Genomic DNA, 23,335 nt, shown 5'->3' on the forward strand with positions numbered 1-23,335 from the left:
TTTGTGCGTTTAGAGCATGCTGATATAACATGAGCAGAATCACCACAATAGAAACATAACCCATTTTTACGCCTGTAATTCTGCCGCTCGCTTCTGGACAGAGTTCTGTCACATTGCATATTCTCTGGCGACTTTTCAGAAGATACCGCCAAATGGTGCACAGGCTTGCGCTCCCGCAAACGCCGATCAATCTGAATAGCCATTGTCATGGACTCATTCAGACCTGTAGGCGCAGGGAACCCGACCATAACATCCTTAACGGCATCAGAGAGGCCCTCTCTGAAATTTGCCGCTAGAGCGCACTCATTCCACTGAGTAAGCACAGACCATTTACGAAATTTTTGGCAGTATATCTCAGCTTCATCTTGCCCTTGAGATAGGGCTATCAAAGCTTTTTCAGCTTGAATCTCCAAATTAGGTTCCTCATAAAGCAAGCCTAAAGCCAGAAAAAAGGCATCCACATTGAGCAACGCAGGATCCCCTGGTGTCAATGAAAATGCCCAGTTTTGAGGGTCACCTCGCAGCAAAGAAATCACAATCTTAACCTGCTGGACAGGATCTCCAGAGGAGTGAGGTCTGAGAGAAAGGAATAATTTACAATTATATTTGAAATTCAGAAACCGAGATCTATCTCCGGAAAACACCTCTGGTGTAGAAATCTTAGGTTCAGACATCGGAGTATGTATAACAAATTCTTGTAAATTTTGAACCTTAGTAGCAAGATTATTTAAACCTGCAGCCAAGCTCTGAGGATCCATCTTTACACAGGTGAGATCAGACCCATTCAAGGATTAGAAGGAGAGAAAGGCAAAGGCTGTAATTAGAGCTGAAATACAACTGATCCAACTATGGAGCAAACATAGGAAAAAAAAAAAAAACTCTACAGACTTCTTTTTCTCTCCTTTCTTCTGCCAGTAACTTTAACACAGGCCGGTCATACTGTCATGATTCCCAATGGCAGGGAAACATCAAAACACAAAGATAACGGACGAGCTCTGGGTGATGGAATCTCGAGCTGACCGTGAGCTAAATCTACCACACAACTTATAGTAGCCAGGGAGCATACCTGATTAACCCTAGATGCCACGCGCCAGCCGGAGGACTAACTACCCCTGGTAGAGGAAGGAACAGACCTGGCTTACCTCTAGGGAAATACCCCAAAAGATGATAGCAGCCCCCCACATGTAATGACGGTGAGTTTAGAGGAAAAGACATACACAGTATGAAGGTAGATTTAGCAAAGAGAGGTCCACTTACTAGATAGCAGAAGGATACAAAAGAGGACTTCACGGTCAACTGAAAACCCTATAAAAAAACCATCCTGAAATTACTTTAAGACTCCTGTGTCAACTCATGACACAGGAGTGGCAATTTCAGCCCGCAAGAGCTTCCAGCTACAGAGAATAACAAAACTGCAAACTGGACAAAAGATACAAAACAAAAGGACAAAGTCCACTTAGCTGATCAGCAGACTAGTAGCAGGAACATGCAACCGAAGGCTCTGGTTACAATGATGACCGGCAAGGAAATGACTGGAGAGCAAGGCTAAATAGGAAACTCCCAAAGACTGATGGGAGCAGGTGAACTGAGACAGCAAAGACACACAAGTCACCAGTACCACCAGCAACCACCAGGGGAGCCCAAAAGCGGATTCACAACACGTTTGCCATTCACAACGTGTTCCATAGGTCTTTGTTGCGGCGGTACGTTGTACCTGTGGTTCCTTCTGTTGAGCCTCCTGCTCCGGTGTTGGTTGAGGGCGAGTTGGAGTACGTGGTGGAGAAGATCTTGGATTCTCGTCTCTCCAGACGGAGGCTTCAGTATCTGGTCAAGTGGAAGGGCTATGGTCAGGAGGATAATTCCTGGGTGGTTGCTTCTGATGTGCATGCGGCCGATTTAGTTCGTGCCTTTCACGCTGCTCATCCTGATCGCCCTGGTGGTCTTGGTGAGGGTTCGGTGACCCCTCCTTAAGGGGGGGTACTGTTGTGAATTAGACTTTTTGGCTCCCTCTTGTGGTTACTAGTGATATGACTCTGGGATTGTCTTCCCTCAGTTTGGCACCCACCTGGGTCTTTAGTCCAGGGGTGTTGCTATATAAACTTCCTGGATCCTTAGTCCAGTGCCTGGCATCGTTGTAATCAGATCCTTTCTGTTTGCTCCTGTCTGATGGTCCTGGTTCGTGCATAATTAAGCTAAGTCCTGCTTCTTTGTTTTTTGGTTATTTGCTTTGCTCTTATTTTTGGTCCAGCTTGTACTAAATGTGATTCCTGACTTTGCTGGAAGCTCTAGGGGGCTGGTGTTCTCCCCCCGGGCCGTTAGACGGTTCGGGGGTTCTTGAATATCCAGCGTGGATATTTTGATAGGGTTTTTGCTGACCATATAAGTCATCTTACTATATTCTGCTATTAGCTAGTGGGCCTCTCTTTGCTAAATACCTAGCTCATTCTTACGTTTGTCTTTTCCTCTTACCTCACCGTTATTATTTGTTGGGGGCTTGTATCCAACTTTTGGGGTCTTTTCTCTGGAGGCAAGAAAGGTCTTTCTTTTCCCTTCTAGGGTTAGTTAGTTCTCCGGCTGGCGCGAGACGTCTAGAACCAACGTAGGCACGTTCCCCGGCTGCTGCTATTTGTGGTGCTAGGATTAGATATATGGTCAGCTCAGTTACCACTGCCCTATGAGCTGGTTTTTTGTGTTTGCAGACTTAGTAATTATTTCTGAGACCCTCTGCCATTGGGGTCATAACAGTCGACCAGGTGCCTCGAGCTACTAGGTCGCCCAAATGAGCCCCCCACGCGATTGGGATTACCCACGGGACTCCCTGGGAAAGATTCTTTTGCGATGCCCACCAGATTAGTGACCGAGTTGTGTTTGGAGATAATCTCAACCGACTTTCTAAACACCCTCCCAGAGAGATCTCCTCTGACAAAATCTGCCATTGAAGGTGTCTCGAATGGAGCTGAGCCCATTGGACCGCAGGTATGCATGAAGTCATGGATCCCAAGAGGGACATAGCCTTGCGTAGAGTTATAGAGGGGAGAGCTTGTATTTTGGACACTAGCCTTATTATTCTCTGTATTTTTTCCCCGGGGAAGTCGGCATTCTTCCTTTATAGAGTCTAGAGTGAGACCTAGGTATTCCTGGACCTGGGAAGGCACCAATCTGGACTTTAAGTTTATTAGCCAGCCCAGTTCCTCTAGAGAACTCGTTACTGTTTCCAGCTGATTGCTGCAGTGTTGGGGAGAGGAGCTTATCACCAAAAAGTCGTCCAGATATGGTACAATCAAGGTGTCTTGCTCTCTGAGATGAGCCCTCACCTCCGCAATTAGTTTTGTGAATATTCTCGGGGCTATAGCTAGTCCGAAAGGTAGGGCTGAAAATTGAAAGTGGCATAATACCCCCCTGATATGAACTGCTATCCTGAGAAACCTCTGGTGATCTATGTGGATAGGGACGTGATAGTAGGCATCCTTCAGGTCCAGGACTACCATGAAACACCGAGGAAACAGCATTTTTATAGATGACTTTATTGTTTCCATCTTGAACGGCTGAACCTCTAGGTATTTGTTTAGGCTTTTCAAGTTTATGTTAGTCCTGTACGACCCATCCGTTTTTTTTCTCAGAAACAGAGGGGAATAGTAACCTTGCCCTCTTTCTTGTGGGGGAACTTCCAGAAGAACTCCTTTGTCCACTAGTCCCATGACCTCGTTTTCCAATGCCACCAATGCCAATTGCTCTTCCACTGAAGACCTTGGAGATCTTATCGAAAAGGAGGGGCGAGGGGTTTTTAGAAATGTTAGTTTCAGCCCTGGTTTTATTATGCCCAGGATCCATTGGCTGCAGGTAATCTTTTCCCAGGCCGGGAGAAAGAGTGACAATCTCCCCCCCCCCCACCTGGGGCCAACCTTCATTGGGAAGGTTTCTTGTTGTCGCTGGGGTTTTTGTTAAACAAGAAGCCTTTATTTCTGTTTTTCTTATCCTCCCATCTTCCCTGGTTTCTCCCTAGCTTTTTACGGAAAAACCTCTTGCTCCGAAAGGGCCGTCTATAAGCGGGGAAGCCCAGGGAGGGAAAAGATTTATTTTTATCTCCCGCCTTCTCCAGGATGTTATCCAGGGTGGGACCAAACAAAAACTCCCCCTCGCAAGGAATGATACATAATTTAGATTTTGTCTGTAAGTCACCCGGCCAGCACTTAAGCCAGAGGGCGCGCCTAGCCGCGTTAGAGAAGACTGCTGATCTAGCAGCTAATCTAATAGAATCAGCAGAAGCATCTGCTAAAAATGCGGCTGCCCCCCTTAATACAGGTAAGGTGCTTAGTATGGAGTCACGGGACGTTTTTCTTTTTAGCTGGCCCTCAAGTTGGTCTGACCAAATCATTAGCGAACGGGACGTGCATGCGGCGGCAACTGCCGGTTTTAGGCCTCCCCCAGCTGCTTCCCAGGAACTTTTGAGAAAGGCATCCGCCTTTTTGTCCATAGGGTCCTTCAAGACCCCCATGTCCTCAAAAGGGAGGGTGAATTTCTTAGATGCCTTAGATATGGCGACATCTAGTTTGGGGGCTTTTTCCCAAAAGGAGCAGGATTCATCCTCAAAAGAGTACTTTCTCTTTGGTGTTAATAACGCCTTCCTTATGGGTTTTTTCCACTCTTTTTTGATTAGTGCGGAAATTGTCTCATTAAGCGGAAAAGCCCTCTTCTTCTTTTGCTCAAGACCCCCGAACATAATGTAACCGACCTTTTGGGGTGAGAGTCTACTAACCCCATAGTGCTCCTGACTGCTTTTATGAGGCCATCGGTGTCTTCCAAGGGAAAACAGCTGTGACCCCCAGAGGAAGAAGAAGATGATGAAGAAGAAGATGAGGAATTAGACGAATCTGAGTCCGCATAATCACTGTCTGTATTAGACACCGGAGACGGGGACCTGTCTCTAGTCTTCCTCCGTTTTTTCCCACTCTTAAGAGATCTAAAGGTGTCTTCTACCTGATTTTTAATCAGGGTTTTAAGATCAGCTGCAAACCCGGGAAACCCTTCGGATACTGTTTGCTGTATACATATATTACAAAGTCTCTTCTCCCAGGTAATTGGAAGGTCTTCTCTACAAAGGGCACAAATCCTATGCTTAGTTTTCCCTAAGCTTTTCTTCCCCTAGAGTAAAAAGAGACAAAATAATACCCTTACTGTCTCTAACTTTCACGAAGATCACTTACCACCTCAAGGACCCATAAATACCGGTTGGGGATGCTCTGCATCTGTCTTTTTCCCCGACGGCGTACTGGACTCCTTGCTATGCTGGGACCTTTGTCGTTCTTTACCGGTGGTATCCTGATGTCCTTATTGTTGTCGACGTTTTTGCTGCTGCTGCGGCGATGCTGGTGGTGGTGGTGATTCTGGTAAGGGTGATGCCAGGTCGCTCATAGCTGTGACTGTAGGCTGTGGCCTTACGTAGGCTGCTGTTAGGCTGTGGCTCGTACTGCGGCCAGCTAGTGCTGCGGCTAGCGCTGCGGCTTGTGCTGCGGCTCGCACTGAGGCTCGTGCTGCGGCTTGTGCTGCGGCTCCTTTTGCCACGGATACTGAAGCAGCTCCCTTTTTATGCGACGATGATTCCCGCCGCTTGATTCGAATATGCGCCTGCGCAGAAGCACCTCTTCCGGCGCCTTCGCAGAAGCGCCTCTTCCGGCGCCTGCGCAGAAGCGCCTCCTGCCTGCGCAGAAGCGCTGCCTGCCGGCGCCTGCGCAGTGGGCCGCTATCACGTGTCTCCCAAATCTCGCGCACGCGCAGTTGGCCCAAGATGGCGCCACGCATGGCGCGCATGAGACGCTGCCCACCGGAGCTCCCGGTCTCTTTGCAGCCTGCAGCCTCCTTAACGCGCGGTTCCCTGCACGCCGGCTATGCAGTGTGCAGGCTGACGCTTCCAAAGGGAGAGCCGCACCGCTCTTCCCGCAACCACAGAGGGACCCCCCTGGATGTTGCCGCTGCTGCATCTTACCTGGGGAGGTGACCCACGAACTCCATGTCACCTCCCCCGCACACCCTAGAGGCCCACTAGCCCCAGCGGTGGCGCCTCGGGTCACCACACCAGCCGAGGCAGGGGGACCCCCGCTGCCTGAGTCGGACTGATTGGCCCCGGAATCCCACGACGATCTTCTTCTGGTAAGTCTGTAGGTCTCCCATCAAGGACAGGAAACCAACTGATGCGGGAGAGTGGTACCGCCTTTTTATCTGTAGGTTTCCTGTCCTTGGTGGGTGGATCCCCTCTCTCCGTGGTGCCGTCATGGGCGACAGAGAAAAGTATATATTTTATTGTTTACATAATAATCACAACATTAAAATTAGGGAACAGACCACCAGGTGGCAATAGAGTGCAAGGTTCAATCAGGGGGTATATAGATAATAAATATGTACATCAAATTTTAATAAATATAGATATGGAGATGATCACTATTATTATTTAATTCCATGCAACAGATCAAACATTGATTAGATGTAAGTAAAAGGCTAAAGTGCACTCAATATTCACATTTCTAGCTTAAAGTGCATATATCAGGTAAGTACCCAGAATAAAGTGAGCGCCGTGCATAAGTACTATCAAAGCTGAAGCGAAATGCGCGTTGGGCCGTGCGGGTCTATTAACTGGGTATGTAAGATCATGGCAACAATGTAGTTTATCATAATTATGTTTGATGAACCAATTTGGTGCGCTTTGTAATAAATAGGCTTTACTCCATTTGTTATTCCCCATCTTTATATTTATCACTGTTGTATTTATTTATAATTGTTTGGGGTAATATAGTACTTATGCACGGCACTCACTTTATTCTGGGTAATTACCTGATATATGCACTTTAAGCTAGAAATGTGAATATTGAGTACACTTTAGCCTTTTACTTACATCTAATCAATGTTTGATCTGTTGCATGGAATTAAATAATAGTGATCATCTCCATATCTATATTTATTAAAATTTGATGTACATATTTCTATATACCCCCTGATGGAACCTTGCACTCTATTGCCACCTGGTGATCTGTTCCCTAATTTTAATGTTGTGATTATTATGTAAACAATAAAATATATACTTTTTCACACACGCTGTAGACCAGATGCTCTGCATTGCTTGTGTGAACAATGCCACATGCAGACTATTATCGTTTATCTCTTTGTGCACTAATGCCAAACAACCAATACTGGATTGAAAGTGGTTGTTTCATCGGTATTTTTTGCACCTGTGTTGTTGCCATCATTAATCGGGTCCGATGCGCCCTGCTGGTGCATTTGTTTGGAGGCTTCAGCAGGTAATCATCTCTGCTTTTTTCTCTGTGATTTTTTTTGTAAATTTTCTGGAGGATTTTTAAGTCCTCTTTGTGCGTCTGTGAGCTTTTACATATTTATTATCTATATACCCCCTGATGGAACCTTGCACTCTATTGCCACCTGGTGGTCTGTTCCCTAATTTTAATGTTGTGATTATTATGTAAACAATAAAATATATACTTTTTATAAAAATTATTTGGTTTGTGTATCATACACTCACCGGCCACTTTATTAGGTACACCATGCTAGTAACGGGTTGGACCCCCTTTTGCCTTCAGAACTGCCTCAATTCTTCGTGGCATAGATTCAACAAGGTGCTGGAAGCATTCCTCAGAGATTTTGGTCCATATTGACATGATGGCATCACACAGTTGCCGCAGATTTGTCGGCTGCACATCCCAAAGATGCTCCATACAAGGCAGGATGGATCCATGCTTTCATGTTGTTTACGCCAAATTCTGACCCTACCATCCGAATGTCGCAGCAGAAATCGAGACTCATCAGACCAAGCAACGTTTTTCCAATCTTCTACTGTCCAATTTCGATGAGCTTGTACAAATTGTAGCCTCAGTTTCCTGTTCTTAGCTGAAAGGAGTGGTACCCGGTGTGGTCTTCTGCTGCTGTAGCCCATCTGCCTCAAAGTTCGACGCACTGTGCGTTCAGAGATGCTCTTAGGCCTACCTTGGTTGTAACGGGTGACGATTTGAGTCACTGTTGCCTTTCTATCAGCTCGAACCAGTCTGCCCATTCTCCTCTGACCTCTGGCATCAACAAGGCATTTCCGCCCACAGAACTGCCGCTCACTGAATTTTTTTTCTTTTTCGGACCATTCTCTGTAAACCCTAGAGATGGTTGTGCGTGAAAATCCCAGTAGATCAGCAGTTTCTGAAATACTCAGACCAGCCCTTCTGGCACCAACAACCATGCCACGTTCAAAGGCACTCAAATCACCTTTCTTCCCCATACTGATGCTCGGTTTGAACTGCAGGACATTGTCTTGACCATGTCTACATGCCTAAATGCACTGAGTTGCCGCCATGTGATTGGCTGATTAGAAATTAAGTGTTAACAAGAAGTTGGACAGGTGTACCTAATAAAGTGGCCAGTGAGTGTATTTGTAGGTATTATAAGCCGCTTCTTTACAATGTCTGATTGTCCTTTTAATAACTGAAAGTCCGATCCATCAACATTCGGCATGGATTAGAAGGTAGGATTTGTGGCGATTCGTGCACTTTTGGGATTTTCCTCCGCCTCGTCCTGCCGCTGGCCGCGCTCTCAGCATTTTACCTTTGTGATACTTTCATTCAGCGTCTCGTCTGCCAGTAAATGGCTTCTGTCTGCAAGGTCAGCGTGTAACAAACATCCGGCTCTTACACAACAAACTCTGCACATTACATCCCATTTGGAGTATTCCCTCAAGAACAGAACAAGGAGTCCGAGAGCCTGAGAGAGCAATCGAGTCCAGAGTGCCTCCGACAACGGACAGAACTCACAATGTGCTCCATATAATGGAGTAATGGACTCTAATCTGCTGGTCTCATTGATAATGTCCTCCCTCTCCATGTTATCCTTCTAATTCCTTTTGAATCCACTTTTGACTTTAACAAAATAAAAATGGCATTAAAAAAATTGTAAATTTATCTTAAAAAGGCATCTGTGCACATTAGAAGAAGAAAGAAGGTCGAATTCACTGAGAGTGGCTTCATGGTACTAAAAACCACTGGTTCCAATCAATGGAAATTTAATCCAATGACGTGGACATGCAGCAAAGTAATCATCATATGTATCCATGCCAAATATTCTGGATTAGAGGACAGTGCCAGAAACCTATAGATGATCTTCCCCTAACTTTGGCTTTTAACCACAGAAGTAAATTAGTTCCTGTTCAGTTAATGGTGTTGGGACTTTGATTTATGCAATAAACAGATCAGAATTTCTGTATTATTAAAAATTAGTGGGAAGGAATTTTATTCTACAAAACCTTACATAGAAAGTATCACTGGAGACCTCCGTACCTCGGTGTCTGACAGGTTACCATTCAGCAGCTCTTCGCTCTGTTCTCTCCATTTCTCACCATTTAATGGTATATAGTTGTCGGTGAGGGCGTCCCAGACTCTGTGAATGGAAGAAACTGGTCAGTACTGAAGAATGGATGTTCCGTGCCCCGGGGACAATGATGTCAGTGCCCAGAAATCTTACAGAGAGGCCAGAACACAGAACAGAGCAGCGGGGCCTGCTGCACACAAGCTCACCACTGCTCCCCTTTATCTTACAAGTTCCACCCCTCATCTTAATAAATGGAAAAAAATGCTTTTTAATTTCGCAAACAAAATATAAATATACAAGAGTCATTAAAACACCAATTACACACATCCAAGTATCCCAGCTCGAGTACAGAATGGCGTTCATACACTAAGGCTCCGAGCACACCGCGAGCATACACCAAGGCTTTGAGCACACTGCGAGCATACACTAAGGCTCCTAGCACACTGCGTTCATACACCAAGGCTCCGAGCACACCGCGTGCATACACCAAGGCTTTGAGCACACTGCGAGCATACACTAAGGCTCCTAGCACACTGCGTTCATACACCAAGGCTCCGAGCACACCGCGTGCATACACCAAGGCTTTGAGCACACTGCGAGCATACACTAAGGCTCACAGCACACCGCATGCATACACTAAGGCTCCGGAGCACACTGCGCGCATACACTAAGGCTCCGAGCACACCACGTGCATACACTAAGGCTCCGAGAACACTGCGTGCATACACCAAGGCTCCGAGCACACCGCGTGCATACACTAAGGCTCCGAGCACACCGCGTGCATACACTAAGGCTCCGAGCACACCACGTGCATACACTAAGGCTCCGAGCACACTGCGAGCATACACCAAGGCTCCGAGCACACCACGTGCATACACTAAGGCTCCGGAGCACACTGCGCGCATACACTAAGGCTCCGAGCACACCACGTGCATACACTAAGGCTCCGAGCACAGCACGTGCATACACTAAGGCTCCGAGCACAGCACGTGCATACACTAAGGCTCCGAGCACAGCACGTGCATACACTAAGGCTCCGAGCACAGTGTGCATACACTAAGCCTACAGTATACAGAGGAAGCTTTCCTCATGTATGCTTTAGGATTACCATAGGCTGTTTTTCAGCAGATGGAGATCAAAATTGTGTTCTTTTTGGCCATTTAGCTAGGACTCATCAGCATAGCATTTAGTTATACAGGAAAGCATTGCAGACTGCACTTTCCTAAAGAAAAAAAAAGGATTTATTATTTATATACACCTTGCTGTACAGACGTTTGCTTTTTTTCTATTACGGACGGAGGCCACCGTGTCAATCCAAGCTGTAGCAACTGTCTGACAGATACCGCCTGTCCTGAGAATGCACCCGACAGTGGTCACGTATGAAGTGTACACTGCGCTGAGGACAGAGTCACACATCAAAACTGGGCCTTCCAATAAATTTCCAAGATTCGAGAAAATAAAAGCACAAAAGCAGTAGCCAACAGTAGAGACTTTGTAGGATTTTAAGCCCCAATGATTAGGGATGGGGGTGGGAAGGTGGAAAAGAAAACCATCGTCCTGAGACTGCGCAGTTCTAGGAATATTTTTAACAGCAGCAGCGTCACTAATGACACTTGTGAATATGTTAGGGAGCAATAATAATCTTTGTAAAAAACTGTAAAAGGAAAATATTTTGTATTCCTATGTTCTGCTTAGGTGTTAACATATGCATAACAAATTGCATTCACCTAGTTATTCAGCAACCATTGCTCTGCCATTAAAGGGTTACTGATCATTATTATTATTTATTTATATAGCACCATTAATTCCATGGTGCTGTACATTGATGAATGATTTCTATGGAAAGATGAATTGTGCAGAATGGAGGCGGCTGACCATGGGGCCGATATCCCACCTCAATGATCCCAGAGGCTTCTTGGTGCTCCCACACGCCACACCCTGTATCTAGATCTGTGGGCAGAGCTGCATTACTGAAGTCCCGGGCACAAATCTAGGTGCCACTAGTCACCAGGGTCACACAAATCCCAACATACAGTATGTCCTCTAGGATAAATTCATTCCACCATTTCTTAGGAACTTACAGACAAAAATAAGGACATTTTACATAATGAGAAGAAGAGCAACGTGTGGTGCTCCTGGTGCTCTGCCAGGTCAGGAGTCGGAGAGTGGACTCAGCACAGACACGGACAACCTGTGGTTTTACAGCTGCTGCAAAAAATACAAATCCCAGCACGACTTGTACATGGCGCAGCATCTGGGCAGCCACCTGCTCCTTATGTCTGATCTATGGTATCCATCAACGTCTCATCACAACATTACGCATTTATCTGCAGGGGCTGCTTTAGAGAAAACTTACTAATACATACGGATCAGAAATTCTGCTTTTTTTTGTTGTTGTCTATATGAAGCCTCTGACATCTTGCCTCTCCTGTCCAGACAATAGATGAGATCAGTAATGTCCACTGAAACAGTTCACAGGTGAAGCCTTTTTGGATGTCCAGGACCTGCAGAGTCGCAGATGAGCGCATTTGCTCATCTCACTATCAAGCTTTTATCTGCACTTATTAAAGACCTGGACATCCATGAAACTAGTGCATGGGCAACTGGCAATGCTATGGACACGTCCGGTCACTAGAGCAAAAAGATGACAATTATCCTGCGCCAGCATCCAGGTCGCCCTTAGTAGCAGGACAATGCTCATTTCTATGGGGGCAATTCTCTGCTGCTTACTAGGCCCCCCGAAGTTAGCAGAGACACAACGCACCTAGCATGCAGGATACCTGGCAGTAGATAGCCGCCACATAAGTGAACACTACCCTGGTCTGGCTGCCACGGCGGACTGAGCTAAATGCTGGACCAGGGTAGATTGAACGTCATCATCTCTGTTTGTCAGAAGATCTATGAGCTGTGGCCATTTTCTGGATGAAAGCAGTGTGCAGTCAGCGAGAGAGGTGGTTTTGCCAATCAGGGGGTGAAATTATTGGTTATGGCACAAAGGACCAGACTCATTAAGCAGTTTGCACAGGGGGCTTTCTTTCCCCCGTTACCACTGCATCCGTCCTCCTGTAGTTTTAATGCTGTCACTCAGATCTCCTAATGACCCTGTCTAATAAATCATGTGATACTGGGGTTGCAGCACAGCTCAGCTATGCTGTGCCGGACATCTCACTGACACCAGCTGCAATTGTACCTAATGACCCTGTCTAATTCATGAAAAACAGATGCACCTACAACCCTGTCTAATAAATCAGCCTCAGACACTCTCACGGGATCCTTAGCTATTCTGTGCTCAGCTCAGCTATACGTGCACGGGGAGCATGATCATATACTGGAGCCCCCCATGAACCACCAATGAAATGTGGAGTTTGTAAATGGTAATGAATATTGGTAAAATACATTCTACTTTATCGATGATCACATACTCCATATAAATAAGAATTGTCCATGTTGCCATCACACAGGGGAGCAGAGGGAGGGATCTGCAGCACTGAGGAGTAGCAGGTGCTGCTGGGAAATGTAGTTTAAGCAAACAAGAATAGGACCACTCTTTAACCTAAAACAGAGGACCACTAATGAAAGTAGAGCATACTTCTAGACTGAACTACACAACCAAAGCAACACTGAATCTCAATCGGTGTTCAACCTAGCCTAGACAGATAGTAATGCTATGACATATGAGTAATATGGCCCGCCAGGGATGATGGGAGACAAAAAGGCAAAAGGGGTAGCTTTAACAATAGATAATAAATTTTATTTGTGCAATAATATTAACATGCCTAGAAAAGAAGAAAAAATGAAAGAAGGAGAGAAAAACGACTAAAAATAGATATGGAAATAGATGGAAAAAGTAATAATAATAATAATAATTTCATTTATATAGCGCCAACATATTCCTCAGCCCTTTACAATTATAGAGGGGATTTGTACAGACAATAGACATTACAGCATAACAAACACAGATCAAAACAGATAACAGGAGGAATGAGGGCCCCGATCACCAGATACAGGAGGAGTGAGGACCCCGATCACCAGATACAAGAGGAGTGAGGACCCCGATCACCAGATACAAGAGGAGTGAGGACCCCGATCACCAGATACAAGAGGAGTGAGGGCCCGATCACCAGATACAGGAGGAGTGAGGGCCCCGATCACCAGATACAAAAGGAGTGAGGGTCCCGATCACCAGATACAAGAGGAGTGAGGGCCCCGATCACCAGATACAAGAGGAGTGAAGGCCCTGATCACCAGATACAGGAGGAGTGAGGGCCCCGATCACCAGATACAAGAGGAGTGAAGGCCCTGATCACCAGATACAAGAGGAGTGAGGGCCCCGATCACCAGATACCAGAGGAGTGAGGGCCCCGATCACCAGATAAGAGGAGTGAGGGCCCCGATCACCAGATACAAGAGGAGTGAGAGCCCTGCTGCTCGCAAGCTTACAAACTATGAGGAAAAGGGGGAGACACAAGAGGTGGATGGTAACAATTGCTGCAATAATATTAACATGCCTAGAAAAGAAGAAAAAATGAAAGAAGGAGAGAAAAACGACTAAAAATAGATATGGAAATAGATGGAAAAAGTAATAATAATAATAATAATAATTTCATTTATATAGCGCCAACATATTCCGCAGCCCTTTACAATTATAGAGGGGATTTGTACAGACAATAGACATTACAGCATAACAAACACAGATCAAAACAGATAACAGGAGGAATGAGGGCCCCGATCACCAGATACAGGAGGAGTGAGGACCCCGATCACCAGATACAAGAGGAGTGAGGACCCCGATCACCAGATACAAGAGGAGTGAGGGCCCGATCACCAGATACAGGAGGAGTGAGGGCCCCGATCACCAGATACAAAAGGAGTGAGGGTCCCGATCACCAGATACAAGAGGAGTGAGGGCCCCGATCACCAGATACAAGAGGAGTGAAGGCCCTGATCACCAGATACAGGAGGAGTGAGGGCCCCGATCACCAGATACAGGAGGAGTGAGGGCCCCAATCACCAGATACAAGAGGAGTGAGGGCCCCGATCACCAGATACCAGAGGAGTGAGGGCCCCGATCACCAGATAAGAGGAGTGAGGGCCCCGATCACCAGATACAAGAGGAGTGAGAGCCCTGCTGCTCGCAAGCTTACAAACTATGAGGAAAAGGGGGAGACACGAGAGGTGGATGGTAACAATTGCTTTCGTTGTTCGGACCAGCCATAGTGTAAGAATCGGGTGTTCATGTAAAGCTGCATGAGACGGTTATCAGCCTAAATATGTAACAGTACAGACACAGAGGGCTATTAACTGCAAAAAGAGTATGAACATGATGCGAGGAACCTGGTTATGGTTGAAGTTTTTGGAATGGGCCACACAGTTAGGTTAATGCGTTGAGGCGGTAGGCCAGTCTGAACAAATGCGTTTTTAGGGCACGCTTAAAACTGTGGGGATTAATCATACTAATCTGGGTAGTGCATTCCAAAGAATCGGCACAGCACGTGTAAAGTCTTGGAGACGGGAGTGGGAGGTTCTGATTAATAGGCATGTTAACCTCAGGTCATTAGCGGAGCGGAGGGCACGATGTCCTCGATACGCGTTTCGCCTGTGGCTTCGTCAGGCTTCTATTTCAGTACATATTGTGAAGAGGGAGCAGCTGCCATCTTTGGATATGGGGCATAATGCTGGCCTCCTATCAGAGATTGGCCTGACTCCATTTTGTCTCATATCAGAATTCAACTGGTCACACGTCTGCAGGGACATGACCACTCCTGGCCCCCACCTTTTTCCTACTTGAATGAATACCCTTTAGTATGGTAATGGACTGAGACCAGTGTAGCAGGCAGATGGCACTTCAAAGCTTGAATAAGGAAGCCATGCCAGCAGAGGGCATGGAGGTGCCTGGGGGCTCAATTAAAGCATACATGTCAGAGGGCTACAGGAGGACACGTCTATTGTCTTCCCAGCCGGACCGTCTACAACATGAAATTATGAATTATGAATGCATCGTCCGAGGTACAGGCTCATAAAAAAATATCCTCATCACCCTGCAGAAATTGCGCATCTGACAGTGCAACTCCTGGGCCAGTGAGAGTTCTGGAACCTGAGATATAGAGATCAGCCTCACTGTTGTGAATTCTGCTCTTGGGCTCCCTCCGGTGGTTGTTGGTGGTAGTGCAGTTGTCTTGGGGTTGTAATCCAGGGCAGGTGTTTCTGCTGATTGCAGCTCTATTAGGTATTTAGGTGTGCAGGATCCATGAGTCTGTGCCAGTTGTCCATTGTACTTGGAGGGATTGCATCTCTCTCTGGCTCCTCATGCCCTGCTGCCCAATTCAGCTAAGATAAGTGTCTGGTTTTTTGTCTCTGTGCACACATGCAGTGTGCTTTGCAATTTAGTGCAATTCATTGTGTTTTTGTCCAGCTTAGACTTTGTTTGGATTTTTCAGTCATGCTGGATTCTCAGGAGATGCAGATATACTTTCTATGTCTTTAGTTAGATGTAGAATATTTGTATTATCTGCTGTGGATATTTTTAGGATTTTAATACTGACCGCTTAGAATTCTATCCTATCCTTTTCTATATAGCTATAAGTGCCTCTTTTGCTAAATCCTGTTTTTCTGCCTGCGTGTGTTTTTCCTCTTATACTCACAGTCAATATTTGTGGGGGGCTGCTTATCCTTTGGGGTTCTGCTCTGAGGCAAGATAGAATTCCCATTTCCATCTATAGGGGTATTTAGTCCTCCGGCTGTGTCGAGGTGTCTAGGACGTGTTAGGTACATCCCAGGGCTACTTCTAGTACCACCTACTCCTGAGAAAGTCTCTCATGCGGCTCCAAGGTCACCGGATCATAACACCTCCCAAAGCGATCGAATGGGTCCAGGTTTGATCCCTGTACGACAGGCAAAACAAACCACATGCGCTGGTACCTCCCGTGTACTGATCCGATCATCCTGAGAGAAGTTAGTACATTTATTAGGTATTGGGAATAGATTCTGCAGGGAAGTTGAAGGGTGGAGATTGTTAGCCCACCCAGGTACAGGGGGGAGGGACACAGAAGGATTAAGAGCTGAGGACACATGGACGGTCAGACACAACAGAAGAAGATGATGATGAAATAAGGAACAGGGCATATGCCAGCCAGAGGGGAGCAAGCACATGCTTTTTGGGGGCTGCCCGGCAACTAGAAGTCTTGTAGCTGTGGAATGCAAAGCTCCCCGGCCTCCACAAGCGACCTTCAATCTGGTAAATTGACCTCCGGACTGTATAGAGCCCATGTAATGTTCCTGTACAGGGACCCTCTTATGTCTGTATCTACCTCTACTGTAAGGGAATATCTGCATCTGCTACTTTTGTGCTTTTGATGCACAATCACAGCAGAAGAGCACAAATATTATATGTGTGAACACAGCCTTGATGTGTACACAGTAAAAACTTGATATCTTTCTTGAAAATTTTACATTGGTGTCATGGTAAGACAAACCACGTGCCTATGAAATGAGCAGGGGTGCCATTTCACTATGTTACTGAAATTGGGAACACCTGTGTCAAAGTCTCACAAAGAGGAACCATGTGCCCATGATCAGAAAATGTGACCTTGGGCCTGAGGATCGGAATGCTGCCCTGAGAAAGGGGAACCTGAGGACAAGACTTGAGAGAAAAAAAGGTGTCTGACAACAGAGGTGACCTAACCTTATACTAAGATTCCAGCTGTGGTTATCGGGGCTGATCAAGATCATGACGGTCTCATGACACATACCACCGGTCACTTTCATCCTATGACTTACACACACACACACGTACAGGTCCTTCTCAAAAAATTAGCATATAGTGTTAAATTTCATTATTTACCATAATGTAATGATTACAATTAAACTTTCATATATTATAGATTCATTATCCACCAACTGAAATTTGTCAGGTCTTTTATTGTTTTAATACTGATGATTTTGGCATAGAACTCCTGATAACCCAAAAAACCTGTCTCAATAAATTAGCATATCAAGAAAAGGTTCTCTAAATGACCTATTACCCTAATCTTCTGAATCAACTAATTAACTCTAAACACATGCAAAAGATACCTGAGGCTTTTAAAAACTCCCTGCCTGGTTCATTACTCAAAACCCCCATCATGGGTAAGACTAGCGACCTGACAGATGTCAAGAAGGCCATCATTGACACCCTCAAGCAAGAGGGTAAGACCCAGAAAGAAATTTCTCAACAAATAGGCTGTTCCCAGAGTGCTGTATCAAGGCACCTCAATGGTAAGTCTGTTGGAAGGAAACAATGTGGCAGAAAACGCTGTACAACGAGAAGAGGTGACCGGACCCTGAGGAAGATTGTGGAGAAGGACCGATTCCAGACCTTGGGGAACCTGAGGAAGCAGTGGACTGAGTCTGGTGTGGAAATATCCAGAGCCACCGTGCACAGGCGTGTGCAGGAAATGGGCTACAGGTGCCGCATTCCCCAGGTAAAGCCACTTTTGAACCATAAACAGCGGCAGAAGCGCCTGACCTGGGCTACAGAGAAGCAGCACTGGACTGTTGCTAAGTGGTCCCAAGTACTTTTTTCTGATGAAAGCAAATTTTGCATGTCATTCGGAAATCAAGGTGCCAGAGTCTGGAGGAAGACTGGGGAGAAGGAAATGCCAAAATGCCTGAAGTCCAGTGTCAAGTACCCACAGTCAGTGATGGTGTGGGGTGCCATGTCAGCTGCTGGTGTTGGTCCACTGTGTTTCATCAAGGGCAGGGTCAATGCAGCTAGCTATCAGGAGATTTTGGAGCACTCCATGCTTCCATCGGCTGAAATGCTTTATGGAGATGAAGATTTCATTTTTCAGCACGACCTGGCACCTGCTCACAGTGCCAAAACCACTGGTAAATGGTTTACTGATCATGGTATTACTGTGCTCAATTGGCCTGCCAACTCTCCTGACCTGAACCCCATAGAGAATCTGTGGGATATTGTGAAGAGAAAGTTGAGAGACGCAAGACCCAACACTCTGGATGAGCTTAAGGCCGCTATTGAAGCATCCTGGGCCTCCATAACATCTCAGCAGTGTCACAGGCTGATTGCCTCCATGCCACGCCGCATTGAAGCAGTCATTTCTGCCAAAGGATTCCCGACCAAGTATTGAGTGCATAACTGAACATTATTATTTGATGGTTTTTTTGTTTGTTATTAAAAAACACTTTTATTTGATTGGACGGGTGAAATATGCTAATTTATTGAGACAGGTTTTTTGGGTTATCAGGAGTTGTATGCCAAAATCATCAGTATTAAAACAATAAAAGACCTGACAAATTTCAGTTGGTGGATAATGAATCTATAATATATGAAAGTTTAATTGTAATCATTACATTATGGTAAATAATGAAATTTAACACTATATGCTAATTTTTTGAGAAGGACCTGTATATGATGGTACTCCAACAGAAGTGTCACTTACTCCTCATCTCTGAGCCTTTCCTCCTCCTCCTGAATCTGCAGATGATTCTTCACAGGAGCCAAGTTCTCCGTTTTGGCATTGTAATTTCGAAAGCAAACATTCAGCTTTTCATCAAACTCATTGACGAGATCTTCCATAGACTTGAAGCTGATGATCTCAGAGCTGAAGTTTTCTAGCTCAGAAAGAGAAGCATCCTCCAGATGCCGGGACGGTGACATGTAGATGCTCCTCGACTTGTCTGCTCGATCCTCGGAGTAAGATCTGACATCTTCAAACTCCTCATCCAGAGACACCAACGGGGCCTCCATCTCTGAGCACCTCAGGAGTGGAGGCTGAGAAGATACCGTCAATTTCAGTTTGCCTGGTTGGACACCAAATAGACATCAGTTGACAAAAGACAAAAAGCAAAGAAATCGTAGACATTGATTATAGCGGATGATTCGCAACAATTGTTCACGTCTCATCTTCTGTACAGCTCATACTGGTGATATAATTGTCTGGACACTTTACCCCTAAAACTGACAAATAACTAATTCATAGTTAAGAAAGAAAAAGTAAAAAAATTAAATTAGGAAACACTATTACTCCCTAATTAGGTCCTTGAGTAGTGTATTAGGCTCTGACATCGCGAGGTCTTCTCATACAGTCACCGATCATCGACCTCCATGGAGAACTTCCATTTCTGACAAATATCACAATTGTGAAGCCAATAAAACAAATTATTCTCCATTAGTTTTATTCTTTATATATCACAGGTGTCCGGCTATCAGAGACAGATCAGATTAGATGGAAACTAAACACCAAAAGAAATCAGTGCTGGGGTCCTGGGTTCAAATCCCACCAAGGACAACATCTGCAAGGAGTTTGTATGTTCTCCCCGTGTATGCAAAGTTTTCCTCCAGGTTCTCCAGTTTCCTCCCACACTCCAAAATACATACTGATAGGGAATTTAGACTGTGAGCCCCATTGGGGACAGAGATGATAATGTCTGTAAAGCGCTGCGGAATACGATGGTGCTGTGTAAGCAATGCTAAGAACGAAGCAGATCAAATATAATGCAAAATAAAGACTGATTATATGGGGTCTGAACAACATAACACCGCAGAACAGCTTAATATATTATCTACATAAAGACACATATCTATATATACACACACTGCAGGCTGCTGATTATTGAAAAGAAACGTACTTATTAGTGATGAGCGAACGTGCTCAGATATCGTGTTATCTGAGCATACTCGGGTGTTATCAGAGTATCTCGAGCGTGCTCGAACAATATGTTCAAGTCCCCGCGGCTGCATGATTCGCGGCTGTTAGACAGCAGCAACACGTGGGGATTGCCTGTTTGTTAGGTGTCCCTTGCATATGTAGACTCAACAAAAAAGTCCCCAAAACATTTATTTCCATTTTGCTGTATTTTTATTTTTTTTTACATTTGAGTTGTGCATTTGGAGCTGGTGACCCCCTCCATAGTTACCTTTATCTCTGCAACCCTCTCCTCCTCTTTGACAGCTGGGGATTTAAAGAGGTAAAGAAGGGCAGAGCTAGATGATGGAAAATGAGTAGGTGGGAAGGTGTAGTTAAATGTTCGGCCGCGCCATGGTGCGCCTGACCGCGTCCCTTCAAACACAAGAGGAACTGGTCTCTCAATATTTTGTATTAAAGAAAAAAAAAAATCAGTAAATTGAAAACCATTCATAATAGTTTAGGTGCCCAGACAAGGCACACATGGGGTAATATCACTCAGCCTGGATCATTCATGAAAGTAGATAATATGTCAGTGTGTATTCATGTGAGTACACGCTCACTGATTACATTAATATTCCCCCTTTATGCACACATTATGCACAGCAGTCTCATGTCGCTGTGTGGGATAATGTCTGCACATGTCAGCTGTTCACATTTCCTACTGTGTAAAAGTTTGGTCCCAGAGGCTGCAGGGAGGAGACCTACACAACAAGCGCTCATAGACCGCTCCAGCGGGGAAGAAACACAGTCTGATAGTTGGTGTTTTATAAAAACAAATGTCTGAATCTACGGAGGTTCTTAGAGCTGATCGTCTGGCTCACAGCAATGAAATAGTTAAGACTATGGTCACAAGTTGTGTTTTTTTTCAGCAGCCAAAACCTGCTTGATTAGCAGTAAATACGACTATTTTTCAGCATTTTCTTGCTGCGTTTTTGGTGCAGATTACTTGTGTGATTTGTCTACAGTACATGTTTAATAAAATTAGTTGTATTCACCAAAAATGCATCAAAAACACTAGCCCCGCGTTATTGCGTTTTATGATTATTTTCTATGGGTGAAAAAATACGGAAGATTCCAAAACACTGCAATTTTTCAATTCAATGAGGAAAATAAAAAACAAGGGTGTGCAGGAGATTTCTGAAGTCCCGCAGCTTTTACTGATACTGTAAAATCAGCTTTTAATTTGAATTAAAATATGATGAAAAAAACGCAACATGGAACAAAGCCTTACACTGTGTGTGCAGTTCATTACTGTGAATTCCGATAAGTTGGTGGAAATACTGGTAATAAGCACTGATCTGACTGCAGTGTGCGATTAGATCCATTGTCTGGTCCATATCATACAGCACCATTCTTCTTAGCACAAGCATCTTGTAGGCCGCTACCTCTAATTTCAGGCCGTACTTGTACAGTGAATTATCCAGAGATATCTTCCTTTGTTCCCACACAACTTATCGCCCTTATTGCCAAAGTGCAATGTGTCCTATTCCCCTAAAAAAATAAATTTGCTCCATCAAGATGGCGCCAGCGCGGTAGCATCTATTAGAACATCATAGGTGTTACTGCGCAGGTGCCCTGTCGGCATCCTTTTGATGAATGTTATTTATTTTTTTTTACCACATAATATGATATGCATTATGTAAAATAGGATCAGTGACCTGTCATAAGCCCGTACAGATGCATATGTAAGCAGAGGACCACAAAGACCCCATCCACACCTCCGCCTACACGCCACCCCGTTTAATACAGATTAAACAATAACCACAAGACGGATTTCATCACCAGGTATCATTGTAATTAGTGTAACAGTGCCAACCTAACAGTGTCTGTAGTTACTGAGCACCATCCTGCTGACAGGTTCGCTTTAAAGCTATTACATGACCTAAACATTGCTGAAAGCGGCCTCTATGTTACTGTATACACGTACTGATGGCCTCTACATGCGGCAATAAATCCTCATCATTCAAAACTATCATACAGACAGGCTCACAAGTGGAATCTGTCCCACCCTGGCTGTACTCACAGTATTTTGCATAAGTATTTTGAAGCCAAAAGAAAGGACACAGCCCCAAATAGAGGGAAAATACAATGACAAGATTTCTACTTTACTTTGTATCCACTCCTGATTTAGGCTTAAAAAAACTGATGCAAAATACTGACCAGATGTGCAATTTGGCCTTAGGGGCAAGACCCACTGAGTGACATGAGTCGACCACTGAGATTTGTTATAGGAAGACTGAATATACATCTGAGCAGCCATTAAGGCATGGTTATAAAACAAGGTAAGATCATCACTACCAGGCCTAGCGTCAGCACTAGAGTACTGGGACTTTGGAAAGCCAATAAATCTTCAACATTAACATCTGTAATAAGGAAATTGATACAGCACGGGCCACTACCTGTAATCATATGACAGACACCAGCCGCCACATGTAATCATAAGACTGATGCCGGTAACCACGTGTAATCATATGATAGAAACTGGCAGCCACGTCTAATCATACGACCAATACAGGCCGTCATGTGGAATCATAAGACCGTCAGATGCCACCACGTGTAATCATATGACAGACACCACGTGTAATCATAAGACTAACGCCAGCCGCCGTGTGTAATCATAAGACCAACGCCGTCCGCCACGTGTAATCATAAGACCAACGCCAGCCACCACGTGTAATCATAAGACCAACGCCGGCCGCCATGTGTAATCATAAGACCAACGCCGGCTGCCACGTGTAATCATAAGACCAACGCCGGCCGCCATGTGTAATCATAAGACCAACGCCGGCCGCCACGTGTAATCATAAGACCAACGCCGGCCGCCACGTGTAATCATAAGACCAACGCCGCTGCCACGTGTAATCATAAGACCAACACCGGCCGCAACGTGTAATCATAAGACCAACGCCAGCCACCACGTGTAATCATAAGACCAACGCCGGCTGCCATGTGTAATCATAAGACCAACGCCGGCTGCCACGTGTAATCATAAGACCAACGCCGGCCGCCATGTGTAATCATAAGACCAACGCCGGCCGCCACGTGTAATCATAAGACCAATGCCGGCCGCCGCGTGTAATCATAAGACCAACGCCGCTGCCACGTGTAATCATAAGACCAACACCGGCCGCAACGTGTAATCATAAGACCAGCGCCGGCCGCCACGTTTAATCATAAGACCAATGCCGGCCGCCGCGTGTAATCATAAGACCAACGCCGGCTGCCATGTGTAATCATAAGACCAACGCCGGCCGCCACGTTTAATGATAAGACCAATGCCGGCCGCCGCATGTAAT

At 45.3% G+C, this 23,335-nt stretch overlaps 1 protein-coding gene across 8 annotated transcripts in view; it reads right to left on the minus strand.

The window, feature by feature from the left end:
* Window positions 1–23,335, minus strand: part of FEZ1 (fasciculation and elongation protein zeta 1) — a 140,201-nt gene that overhangs the window by 42,305 nt on the left and 74,561 nt on the right. For all 8 annotated transcript variants that reach the window (XM_077249596.1, XM_077249591.1, XM_077249590.1 and 5 more), the window contains 2 exons: window positions 18,792–19,152; window positions 9,324–9,423 (listed from right to left, as the gene is read on the minus strand). In XM_077249596.1, coding sequence (XP_077105711.1) covers window positions 9,324–9,423; window positions 18,792–19,099 — 408 coding nt within the window. In that variant the 5' untranslated portion in view covers window positions 19,100–19,152. The remainder of the gene's footprint in view (window positions 1–9,323; window positions 9,424–18,791; window positions 19,153–23,335) is intronic.

This window comes from Ranitomeya variabilis, chromosome 4, assembly GCF_051348905.1.
Source record: "Ranitomeya variabilis isolate aRanVar5 chromosome 4, aRanVar5.hap1, whole genome shotgun sequence".
NCBI classification, from domain to species: Eukaryota; Metazoa; Chordata; class Amphibia; order Anura; family Dendrobatidae; genus Ranitomeya; species Ranitomeya variabilis.